This window comes from Gekko japonicus, unplaced genomic scaffold (genome assembly GCF_001447785.1).
Source record: "Gekko japonicus isolate JY-2015 unplaced genomic scaffold, Gekko_japonicus_V1.1 scaffold140, whole genome shotgun sequence".
Lineage (NCBI taxonomy): Eukaryota > Metazoa > Chordata > Lepidosauria > Squamata > Gekkonidae > Gekko > Gekko japonicus.
This window is the reverse complement of record NW_015169781.1, coordinates 904,500-917,504: the sequence shown is the minus strand read 5'-3', so window position 1 is coordinate 917,504 and position 13,005 is coordinate 904,500. Positions and strand designations below refer to the sequence as shown.

At 49.5% G+C, this 13,005-nt stretch overlaps 1 protein-coding gene across 1 annotated transcript; it reads left to right on the top strand.

The window, feature by feature from the left end:
• The first annotated feature begins 758 nt into the window (after positions 1–758).
• Positions 759–11,338, top strand: FBXW5 (F-box and WD repeat domain containing 5). The gene is made up of 9 exons (XM_015416791.1): positions 759–819; positions 1,901–2,120; positions 4,189–4,346; positions 5,401–5,575; positions 6,536–6,684; positions 6,782–7,277; positions 7,619–7,766; positions 8,659–8,871; positions 10,089–11,338. Exons 2-9 carry the CDS (start codon positions 1,928–1,930, stop codon positions 10,333–10,335), a joined length of 1,779 nt encoding a protein of 592 aa, XP_015272277.1. The 5' UTR covers positions 759–819; positions 1,901–1,927; the 3' UTR covers positions 10,336–11,338.
• Positions 11,339–13,005: the final 1,667 nt, after the last annotated feature.

The following is a 13,005-nucleotide window of genomic DNA, read 5'->3' as shown; positions in this document are numbered from 1 at the left end:
CAATCAGGGCACAAAGACAACCAGCCTCCCCTGTTTACCCGCAGCATCTGGTACTCCAAATAGACAACTTTGGTGTAGTGATTAGGAGAGTGGACTGTAAGCTGGGAGAATCCGGTTTGATTACCCACTCGTCCACATGCAGCTGCTGGGTGCGGTCACAGTTCTCTCAGAGCTCTCTCAGCCCCACCTCTCACCACAGGGTGTCTGTTGTGGGGAGAGGAAGGGAAAGGAGATTTTAAGCCACTCTGAGACTCCGAGTTAAGGACAGGGTATAAATCCAATCTCTTCTTCTGAACATTGAGGTTCCAACATGGAGAGCTCTTTCCAGAACTGCCCTTGAGAGAACAGCTCTGAGAGAACTTGTGACTGACCCAAGGTCACACCAGCAGCTGCATGTCTTCCAGACTAGAGTCCACACTTCTAACCACTACACCAAACTGGCTTTCAGTAGGAACTGTCATGTTCTTGCTCAAACTTTGTTCAATTGAATTTAAAAATACTTTGGCCACATAACCAGTCCTGCCTTGCTTTCCTCCTCCCATTCCAGACTGCAAATTTAATCTGGCCCAAAAAGGCAGAGCTCCCTCTGGTGGCAAGACTAGGATTTTTCGCTCTGGGCTCGGCTCATAAGGTCTGATCAGGGAATCGAGCTGCCATCAGCGACTGTCATACCTGCGCTGGAGGAAACAGACAGAAGTGCCTAGAACGGTGCCCATAGACGAAACGGGGAAAAACGGCCCCATAGCCAAAGCAGGAAGTGGATGGGGAGCCGGAAGTGACGGAAGAGCAGCTGGTAGAGGGTCTACTGAAGAATGCGGGGTGAGTACTGGTTGCCTGGGAGACTGGAAAGGAATGAGAGAAGTAGTAGGGACTCTCTATTAGGGAGAGATCTATGGGGGAAATCACATAGTGGAGTATGTGGAGTAGCGACTACGGAAAGTGGAGTCGCAACTACAGGGAGGGAGCCCTTTTTAGGTCTGCAAGAAGGAGGAAACTAGGAGAGGCGAATCTGGGCATAAGTGGCACTTGCTGCCAGGTGCCCAAAGACGGCAGAAGAGAAGGAAAAGTTGCTTTGGCATCTCCCACGGGGAGGTTACACCCCCTTCCCTCTCTGTCTCCCAGGAAGGGCACAATGGCAAAGGGGAGACCAACCTGGCCCACAAAACAAGCAGCACTGGGGACCTTGTTTCCCACCGTCTCTACCAGAAAGAACTCTGCTCCGGGTGCCCAGGGATTGCTAGAGGAAGGAGTGGGGTATTCTGGCCTCTGTCACCAAATTAATAGCTGCTGGGTTGCTGCATCACCTCCGAGCAAGACTACCGGTGAGGGAAACACAGCCTGGTCCCCACTGAGAAGTGCAGTCATTGTCAGATTGTCCTCTGCTTGTCCTTTGAGTTGGTAAGCCTGAGGACAGAGATCTCTGCCCCTTTTGATCAAGGCAAGCTGCTAAGGGAGATGACTGTCTGAAAACTGGGGTGCCTGTGTAATAAATTGGCCAGGAGAACAGGATTGGTCAGTGGAGATGGGCGGATAAGAGCCAGATGTCACTCCTGCTGCTTTTTCTCGTAACTTGCAACCCCAGCCACCTGGGCTCAGCCAGTCTAATAAAATGCAGCTTTAACAAGCAGCGATGCACCTTCTCACAGGTCATCACCAGAGGTGAGCAGAGAGTGTTTTGATAGAGTTCAGCCAATGCACTTTAATGTCTGGACTTCAGCCCTGAGAGGTTCACACAGGCTTGTCAGGAAAGAGATGCCCCATTGCTTGTGGCTCCAAGAAGAGAGATGCTTCACTGCAGTTTCCTCCTTTGGCTTTAATCCTCCCATTTCTCATGCTGAAGACATCAATACTTGCCCACACCTCCCCGTGTCTTTCCCCCTCACCCATTTGTTCTTTCCAGGGAACGTGGGAGTGACAGAATGACACTATGGATGGTGGGGTTAACCCCCTCCTACCCGACAGCATCCTCTTGGAAATCTTCCTGTACTTGGATTACAAAGATGTGCTGTCAGCAGGACAGGCATGCCGCCAGTGGCAGGCCGTGGCTCGAGATGAGGTCCTATGGAAGGAGCTTTTCTACAGGTACTATGAGGTAGCTCGGGATGTCCCACGACACCCAGGTGAGTGTTCCATCAATGCCTATGTATTTGGCATGTGTGTGTTTTTAAAGCTAAAAGCTACAAAATTTGGGGCAGGTAGGACACATTAGAGAGAGTGAGAGACTACGTTAATTCAGAGGGTCTTGCCCTGTGTTGGGGTGTGATTTGGGGGGTTCAGAGAATCAGTTGACCCTGAGAGTGATGAGGGGGCAGGGACAGGTGACATCTATAGCTAAGAAAGCAGGAAGGCCAGGGATGACCTACAGAGAGAGTCTGGAAAGTAAAGCAGAATAAGAAGGCAAGAAAGATGCACCCCAGGTTGCAGGTGCAAGCAGCTGAGAAGCTAGCCCAACAACAGGCTGGGTTGGTTGGACTAAGCCCTTTTATAGAAGAGGTAAGTTGTAGTTCCACCCTCAGCTGTGGTTTTGTTAGATTTAAAGGAGCAGCAAACTGTCTTGGAATCTGGTGCTTCTGTGCAGAGCATCCAGCTTGGGTTCCCAAGAGATGCAGCACTGAGGAAGGCTAATTATTCAGTTCTGTTTCAATCCCACTCCTGGCTGTCTGGGAGGGGGAAGTCTTGGTTGCCCTTGCGTGTGACCTATATCAGGAGACAGATGAGGAGAGCACAATCCTGAGGATTCTTCTGGACTTTTCAGCACATTATCCATGCTGTGGTATATGGGTGCCATAGGGACAATTCGTTCTCTGTCATGCATATGGCGCGAACATGATTTTAAGGTTGGAGGTAATTGTGGATGATGCTTCAGCTGATCTGAGACTAGCCACACAAATTAGGCAGATCATGAGGATTTAGGCATGAAGGGTTACCTCAGTGCTTAGTTCTTGTGGCCCTTTCTTACACGCCCAGGGAAATGCTGATTGCCACTTTGGGTCGGGAAGCAGTTTTTCTCCAGGCCAGTTTGGCTAGAGATCCTGGAGATTTTTGGTCATCTTCTGGGCATGGAACAGTCGTTACTGTGGGTGTGGAGGGGGAGGTATTTGTGAATTTCCTGCATTGTGCAGGGGGGTTGGACTATATGACCCTGGAGGTACCTTCCAACTCTATGATTCTATGATTCTAACTTAGTTTTGAATGGAATTGCTCTCCCCTTTAGGGAATGTGTCCACAGTGTGGAGGTGTTTCTGGATTCTTTGCGATATCTAAATATTCCAGTTGTAGCAGAGGGAGCAGGAACACATTTCACTAGTGTAGGACAATGTGCCACCTGCATCCTTTCCTGGAAAAGATTGACCTGGCTGTAGTCATTCATACCCTGGTCACATCCAGATTGTGTCTTGCTTTCTGTGGATCCAGCTGCTCAGACTTACTAACCACAGCTTGCCAAATGGAGCAGAATGCTCCAATATCATTCCAGTTCTATCAGGTTGCCTGTTTGTTTCTCAATCCACTTTTTGTCCTTTGAAGCTCTAAACGGTTTGGGATCAGATTATTACAAGAATGATCTCCTGCCATATTTACCTACCTCACCTCTCACATCAACATCAAGGGCCCTGGCAGGATGTCCCTTGGCCAACAGAGTCAGGATGTATGACAGAGCCTTGTTGTGGTGGCACCATGGCACCATTACATGGTGCCCTCCCAGGGGAAATCCACATAGTCTTCACTGTATTCCAACAGAGGATAAGAATTGGACTTTTGGGCCTTTGATTCCCGCCTCAACAGATTTGTTGTTTTTCCTTCCTGTGAGAGATTTGATGTCTATTGGATAGAATTCTCAGTTGTGATTTAGGATTCTTGATATCCCTCAGTCTTGTTTAATACTGGATTTTCATGGTTTTCTTTAAGTTGATAGTAGCTTTAGAAGCTAGTAGAAGAAGAGGTTATAATTATTTTTAGAAGACCCTCTGTAAAGAAATCTGTTTTGTTTCTGAAATAAGAAAGGGGTTTCTTTACCAGAGTCCTAGACAGTCAGTAAAAGGATGTTGGGGGGGGGGGCCCTTCAGCTAATGGTGGTGGGAAATTACAGGTCTTGCAGGGAAGAATCTGCTTTTTAAAAAAGGAAGTCTGCTTGCGTGTCCTTGAAGCCTGTGAGCGGTGGCTTTACTTACTGGTCTTCTCATGTCACAGCTGCTGTTTCTTGGTATGGCGAGTTCCAGAGACTGTACGACACCATCCCCTGCATTGAAGTGCAGACCCTGAAGGAGCACAGTGATCAAGTCCTCCACCTCAGCTTCTCCCACAACGGCTACATGTTTGCCTCCTGCTCCAAGGACTGTACCATCAAGGTGAGGAATGGGACTTGTAATCACCCAAACAAAATACGTCTCTCCCCCTCTCTCTAAGCCGGAAAGCCTGTGTTGTTTTCTTAGTACTGCACGTGCCGATAATATACAGAGAGCGTTAAGAGTGATGGGATTCTTAGATCACCAGCTGGTCAGAAAAGAGAGAGAGAATAATTTCTTGGTTATGCAGACCCCTATTTGCCGGAAAGGAAAACTAAGTTTTCCACATGTGCAATCGAGAAAAGAGGGGGCTGTCTTACAGGTTAGTTATACAGAATAATGAAAAGCCTTTTGTGTATAGGGGGCTCTTCTTACACTCAAGATCTTCTCTGTTAATAGTAAATGTAGTATTGAACATGCTTATCAGACCATCTCGCTCAGTCTGGTCTCCTTGCACTGGCTTGGCTGAGAGCTCTTTCCCAACACCTTTCACCCAGGAGCCTTTAACTGGAAATGCCGGGGATCAAACTGGGGACCCTCTGTATGCAAGCCAGGTGCTCTTCGCTGGAGCCACTTCCCCTGCAATGATATTCCTCTTAGGCAGCAGCAGGACTATGTATCTTCTGCTTTTCAAAGTTCTGCACCCAGTAAACCTACACACACACACTATCTTGTGCATGCACACAAACAAGCATACACGCCGTGAACTGTACAAGTTCTGGCAATTGGCATGAATTCTCTGATTTCACATAGCCCATTCTGATTTTACTGGTAGATTTAGTTTCTGCTGCTCTTAAGAATAGGTGTGGACCTGAAGCTTAAATGTTAGTTTGGCCATCCTTCTGAGATACCACCAGGTGTTGCCCACATGCTTATCTTCACAACCACAAGGGCTGATAACTTGCTTCTTTAAAGAGGGCAATGGAGAGCTGAATTTTTGCAGCCCCATTGCATGGCTCGTCTGCAGTCCTGTAGGATCCCAGCATGTGCCAAGCCCTGGTCTTTGGCTTCTGAAATCTCCCGTCCCCCGAGTCTTCTATTCTTACCTTGTTACATATGGGGAGGGGGGGACACTGAAGTAAGGAGCTGATGATGGTCTTTTCCTCCCCCTCCACAGATCTGGAACAATGACCTCGAGTTCTCCCTTTTGCATAGCTCCAACATGAAGAAGTTCAACTGGAGCTACACTCAGTTCTCGCAGTTCAACGCTGACGATTCCCTCCTCCTGGTGTCTGGGGTCTTCATGGGGCCCCGCACTTCCTCCTCAGGCGAGATTGCAGTCATCAGCTTAGGTAAAAACTGGGAAAGTGGGCAGGTAGTGGGAGGGGCAGAGGCATCCAGTCTGTTTGGGGCTGCTACTTCTAATACAGCCCCAGGTAGGAAGATTCCCCCGGCTGTAGAGACATCATCATGCTTCTAAGGTGGAGTCTCTCATGGAGACTCGCAGGGCAAAAATGTTCTGCACAAATGTCAGTACCAGGCGCCAGCCTATGTTTTTTCCCTCAACTCTGTTATTGACCTTTCTATGGAGCAGTGAATCAGCTCAGCAATAAATAGTACAATTAAAAACATTTTTGCTCTTGCAAGTTTAACAGGCTCTTCACTCTGCCCAGTCCTGAACTTTACCTGTTGCCCTGCTCAATGGTTCTGTGGTCTCCAATTGCCACTCACTTTACCTTTACTTAAAGCAAGGCCTCCTTAGATTATCTTAGCTAATGGGCGGGTTTATACGGGTACCTTCGATTCTCAGTCTCCTCCCTGCCAGGCTACACCAGAGACTGAGTTCCCCTTTAAGGTTGACTGTATGAACACGAGAAGCCACCTTAGACGGAGACAGACCATCTGTCCATCTAGTCCAGTATTTTCTACTGTGTCTTTTCCCAACAGTTGCTTCTGAGATCCATTAATGGGAGATGCCAAGGACTGAACCTGAGACTCTCTGCAGGATAAGCAGTCACTATAAAATGGGTGCGGGGCAGCATTCACATCATAGCAAGCTGCCTTTTACCCCCATCAGGCTATGGGTCTATCTAGTTCAGTATCATCTCCTCTGACTGGCTGTTCAGGCTCTCAGGCAGAGAAGGGTTTCCCCAAAATCTGTCTGCCTAGCCTCTTCTAAATGCAGATGTCAAGGATTGAACTGGGGACCTTTTGCACAGAAAGCAGCTGCTTGACTAATGAGCCAGCAGACAGTCTCTTAACCTGGGATGGGCACGCATGGGTAATTTTGAAGCTGTCCTTCTCTTCTCCAGAAAATTTCACTCTCTTGTCCCGGGTGCGCAACAAGCCCTATGATGTCTTTGGCTGCTGGCTGAATGAAACCAACCTGATTTCTGGCAATTTGCACCGCATCGGCTACCTCACCTCATGCTCTGTGTTGTGGTTGAACAACGCCTTCCAGGTAAGGGCCCAGGTGACCACAGGTGGCTGCATCAGCCACGGGGAGAGGGTAACAGGCGCCTCTCCTCCTAACCCTCCATCCTCTCTTACATTTGCAGGGGGTAGAATCTGAAAACATGAATGTGGTGAAGAGGCTTTTCAAACTCCAGAACCTGAACGCCAGCACCATCCGGACCGTGATGGTGGTGGACTGCAGCCGTTATGATTCCCCTGACCTTATGCCAAACCAAGGAGAGCAGTCGGTGTCCAGCCCTGCCACAGCCGCCAACCAGGCTACTGATCTCTGCAGCGATAGCGAGGAGGAGGAGGAGGCCAAACACCACACAGTGCCAGAGCCATCTGCAGAGGACTCCCCAGGGGACAAGAGCGAAGCAGAGGCTGGAGATGGGCTGGGCCGCTTCCTAACAGACATCATTGAAGGGCGCGTCCGGCCAGTCATGACGGAGATGGAGATGGAGACAAAGGTGGCCCAGCTGCTGGCGAAAAGACGGACAAAGCCTCCTGAGCCAAACCTGCTCTCCATGGAGGGCTGCAGCCAGAAGAAATACTTGATCTTCACCACTGGATGCCTCACCTATTCACCACACCAGATTGGTAAGGGCCCTTTGCAAGGAATTGTGCATGTAAGGTTTACCTGGCTTCTTCAAAGGATGGGATGATCTCAGAGCTTGGATAACTAAACGGAACCTCCATAGTCAGAGGCAGTATACCTCTGGATACCAGGTGCTTGAGACCAGAAACAGTAGGACTGTTACCTTCATATCCAGAGGCACCTGGCTGGCTGCTGTTGAAAGGAGAGTGCTGGGCAAGATGGGCCCTTTGTTTGATCAGCGTTCCAGTGTGCATTCAGCATGGAACAAGGGTTGCCTAACCCAGAGCGTAGCCTGGCTGATGGCTTCTTTTTCCCCTCACCCGCTCCATTATTTCTCCCCCAGGGATTAAGCAGATCCTGCCTCACCAAATGACGACAGCAGGTCCGGTCCTTGGAGAAGAAAGAGATTCTGATAAGTTCTTCGATTCACTTGACCATGTCATCGATATCCACGGACATATTATTGGCATGGGCCTCTCCCCTGACCACAGGTAGGGGGCAATGCCAGCCATTTGCCACACACTAACAGGGAGGAGTTGTAGCTCAGCAGAAGAATGCACACTTGGCATGGAGAAGGTTCAGAGGACCTTACGTAGCACAGCTGGGGAAACGTTCCTCCTTACAAGGTGGCAATAGCCAGTGAAGGGCAACAAATGTCAGGTTAGACAAATGGAAGACGCTGCCTCGAAGGGTGCCTGAATTAACTTGTGGGATTCACTTTCATGACATGGCTTTAAAAGTAGGCTAGATAAATTCACAGAGACTGGCAATAGCCATGAGAATGACTAAATAGAACCTCCGTGCTCAAAGGAAGTCTACCTTGGATTTCCAGCTGTTGAGGAGAGCTGTGGCCTTCAGGGGTGCCGAACTGGAGGACTTCTGCTGTCATTTGGTTGGGAACACAGCCGCCCATCTGGTTCTTTGCCCCTGGGTACCTAAAGCTGTTAACAAATTGGGGGTGGGGGTGGCAAGTTTGGGAGGAGGGGCAGGCATTCAAGGAAGATATCTTAGGTAGGGGTGGCTGAGTAAAAGGCAGTGTGGCTTAATGCAGACATCACTCCTCTCTTACCACAGCTCTGAGACAGCTCCCTGCTCAATGGGAGAAAGGGATGTGGGCACATACCTTCTAGGTGGGAAACCAAAACTGCTTAAAGTCGCCCCAGGAAATGACCTGGCTCTGTAGAAACTTGCTCAGTTGTTGACCACTGTAGACTTTTCCCTGGCTCTCAAGTTGCCGTCTGCAGCAGTCATGGCTCCGGGCCCTGATCAGTCCTGGTGCAGCCTGTTCCTTCTGTGTGCAGCCACTTGATGGTCCTGGGTGGCAAATTCTGGAAGTCCCAAGAACAGCAAGTGAAGCAGTGACACTCTTCCTCTCCTCTCCAGGTACTTGTACGTGAACAGCCGAGCTTGGCCCCAGGACTGTGTCATTTCTGACCCTTTGCAGCCACCCCCCATCGCCGAGGAAATCGACCTCCACGTCCTGGACCTCAAAACGATGAAGGAAGTGAAGCGAGCACTGCGGGCTCATCGGGCCTACACACCCAGCGATGACTTCTTCTTTATTTTCCTGGATGTCAGCAGAGATTTTGTGGCCAGGTAAGCCGTAAGACGAGAATATACTGTGATATACTTGAGCCATGCTGTTGCCTGCCATTTAGTTTCAGCTGCTTGCTGTTCCATAGGTATTATTGATAACTGAGATTAGCAGTAGCAGGTCAGCCAGTTTGGTGTAGTGGTTAGGAGCGCGGACTCTAAGCTGGGAGAACTGGGTTTGATTCCTCACTCTTCCACATGCAACTGCTGTTGTGACCTTGGGTCAGTTACAAGTTCTCTCTGAGCTGTTCTATCACGAGCAGTTCCCGAGAAAGCTCTCAGCCCTACCTGCCACACAGGGTGTCTGTTGTGGGGAGGGAAGGGGAAAGGAGATTGAAAGCTGCTCTGAGACTCCTTCGGGTAGTGAAGGGCGGGGTATAAATCTAATCTCTTCTTCTTATCTGCTGATTTTATACAGTGCATTTCAATACGCTTACTCCTAATATAGTCTGTGTCAAAGACAGACTGCTCTGGCCTCTGCTGTTTGAGAGTCTTTTGTACTTGTGTAAAACTATGAGGCATGGCTTGGAAGTCGGAAGGAGTGATCTGGGAGTGCCCACCGTGTCTGAAATAGCTGTGCAGGCTGCAATTCCTCCCCTTTTTTATAGAGAGTAGAAGTTTGTGTCAGGTAGGTGGGTAAATCGGCAGGGCAGAATAGGGACATATTTGGAAACCTTAAGAAAAGGGTTTCTGGCCTTCATGATTACAAGATATGGAGGACAAGAATCCCCAAGTTCAAACGACTAGAAAGCTTTGTTTTGTTATTCATTAAATGGGGAAGGATAGTGGCTTCTTGCAATCTGGGATTAGCAAAATTTTAAGGTCCCAGATTCATTTATTCATTAATTTAGTACAAGTACTTAGTCAGACACTCTTGACCTCCAGTGTTTTGCTGCAGCCTCTTCCCTTTGCATTTGTGCACAAGGCCTATTGTTGCCTCCACTATTTCTCTATCTAAAATAAACTAAGGAACTGCACTGGGTGTATGAAGACAAATTGTAAACCCAGATTTGTGGAACTGATTCCAGTAGCTAGAATTCAGGAACTGGGAAGAAAAATGCCCTTGCCTGAATACCAGTAGCAAAAGGCCCACACCGCAGCTCCCAAACGTGGTACTAGTCACTGAAAGAGTTCACTAGCAGCCCAGTGCCCCTTCAGGGAAGGGAGAGGCATCCTTTTCCCAGGTGTTCAACAAATCTGCCTCTTGTATTCCCCCACAGTGGTGCTGAAGATCGTCACGGCTACATCTGGGATCGGCACTACAACATCTGCTTGGCCAAACTGCAGCATGACGACGTGGTCAATTCAGTGGCCTTCAGCCCTGTGGAACAAGAACTCCTCCTGACAGCTAGTGATGACTGCACCATTAAGGTGTGGCGCTCCCCCCGTACCGTGAGGATCCTGCACGCTGAGAAACCCAGACTCCGCAAGCCACTCTTCTCCTGGGCCACAAACCAGAGAAGCTGAGCCAGCCTGGTCTGCCAGGGATCCTCTTTGACTGGTTCACCTTGGCCTGTGAGGCCATCTCTGATGCCTGGGGTGAGTGACTGCGGTCCTTCCCCTTGGCTTGGCTTTCCTGTCCACTGCCACAGTCAGCAAGACCTGGCCGCATCGGAGGAATAGGGATAACTGTCCAAAGCAGACTTTACACACACACCCCTTTCCTTTTTAATGGAGTTTCAATGGCTTGTTAATTATCTAGGTGTGTTCACATAAAAACACATGTAAAACTTTCTGTCTGCAAGGAACAGTAGCCAACTTCATCCTCCAGGCTAGAATGCCACATGGGTGCTATTGAGGATTCTTGGGGCTACCAGCTCTTTGGGTCGGGGATTCTGTACTGTTGACAGCTCTGTGAGAAGCGGAAATCCAGGGGAGGAAGGTTGTCCCTACTGAATTTCTCCTAGCTGAAGTCACAAAGAACCAGGGCGAGAGTGAGAATACCTCAGCCCTATGGATGCACAGTCTAGGCTAAGCCTGGCTGCAGCTGTTCTGCCGGATTGAGTTTCACTCGCTGCCTCTGTCCCCTGGGAACAGCGGAAGCTATGCTTTGCTATTGATGTTCCAGCTGGCATCCTGCTCCATTTATAGGCACTCTTTCACAAGCTACATATTTGGAAGAAAGGAAGGAGCCCCCCTGGCAGTTTTGACCGACAGGAGTCTAAAAGGAAACCCCAGCACTTAAAGACTGCCAGGAAGGAGCTGAGCAAGAGGATTCGAGGAGGGCTTCAGACCTTCAGCCCAGCCAGGCTTCCCACCCCCCTCTGTAAATAACTCAGGGCAAGAGTTTTCTCCATGATCCCTGCAGAGGGGGAAGAGGAAAGTAACCATTGAGGCAGGTGTGGGTTCAGGGGGTGAAGGTGAGATCACCTGGTCACATGGTGCAGCTGCTCAGCCATTTAGACTGGTCTGGACCAATGTTCCCTCTAAGCTGTGGAGTCTTGTGAGCAAAAATTCTACTTTGTGAGCTACTGGCATTAAAGTTATGAGCAAGCAATTTGGCTACTGCATAAATTAGCTTGCTCTGGAGCCATCCTTCCTGAGCTAAGACAATAGTGTGTGAGCTGGAGGCTAAAAAACTGTGAGCTAGCTCACAGTAACTCAGCTTAGAGGGAACAGTGGTCTGGACCGTGGGGTTCCTCGTTAAGGAGAGTTGGAAGTTAAACAGCTTGGCTTCCACAAAGGGCTGAGCCTCCTGGCTTGACCTGGGAACCTGGTCCTAAGGCCTGGAACGTCAGTCTGTCCCCTTAACAGCACTGCACCAAACCCAAGGTGCCAAACTGGCTGAGGGATGAGGATGCTTCTGAACTACATCACATCAGCCGCACAGCATGGATTCAATAAACTTCCTTAAGCACCACTTCCAGAGCTACGTCTGTCTTGCAGTGAGACCTCTCTAGCAGGGGCTGCTTTGTGCAACAAATGTGAACTTGATGGGGGGGGAGAGAAGGTGGCAAGCCAGGCTTTGCTGGCCCAGGCTGCCAGTTCATTACATTAGGCATCTCTTACGAGAGATGACTTCGGTGATGGTGACCAAGACCTGAGATCTGACAGGCAGCAACTGTTGAGAGAGACAGAGCTGTGGCTACCTGCTGAAAGTCACGTGTTTAGTTATTTTGACATGCATGTAAGCACAAAGGGAGGCAGGGGTCCTCTCTGCCCAGCCCCCCCCCCCGCCAGTGTACCAGTAATGCCTCGAGATTTAACAATGGAAGGGGAGCTTTTCCCAGTATTGGGACTTGCAGCCTGCATCATGTGGGACTAAGCAGTGGTAAATTAAAACCAGCTCCTTTGCCTCTTGAGAATTCCAGAGGCCTCCAAAAGCCATCCACATTTCAGAAGAGAATCAGACAAATGAGCCTGCCTAGGATGGGCGTTCAAGGTTTGGGGATCTCCACAGCGGGCCCTCGAATTTCCCCCGTCCATGCCTCCCGACAGAAAAAAACCACACAGAGCAGGGGCTCCTCTGCTGGTCGCCAGGCACAAAGTGAAAGGCGCTCCCTTCTAAGCCTCCGGACCCCAAATAGGCTGGCCTCCCAGAAATGATCAGATTCAATGTAATGGAAGTGGCTTCTCTACCCAAACAAAGCCAAGTCCCCTTTCTCATATACAAATGAAACAGGGTTTTGGTCACAGCTTTTATTAAGCCACTTCAACTTCTTCGGCAAAACAGCATTTTCAGAATTACAACCAAAATCCACTTTCCAGGCAGTGGCTGACACCCCACCCCTTCCTCAAGCCAACCTGAGGCCTGAATGGCCAAGTGGAGCCACCGGACGCTTCCACCATTCTCTGCTTTGCAGTCAGCCTCTCCTTCCTCTCAGGGGAGGGCAGGGGCAAGCAGCACTAAAGTGTCAGCACCCAGTTACAGCAGGCCAGCCTTCACACCTCGCTCAGCATTCAGTTTCCCATAGTGGCCAGTCAGATATTTCTGGGCAGTCCACCAAAGCACCATTATTCCCCCCTCCCAGCCACTGTTACTCAAAGATACACTGCCTCCAAACATAACTATTATAACTAACAAGTTGGTTAACTCACCCTAACGGAAGACCGGTTTATAATAAACTGCTGTCGGGAGAATGCTGCCATCATCACAGTGCTTTTCCCGTGTTGTCGTCACCCTGCTTGAGCATTCTC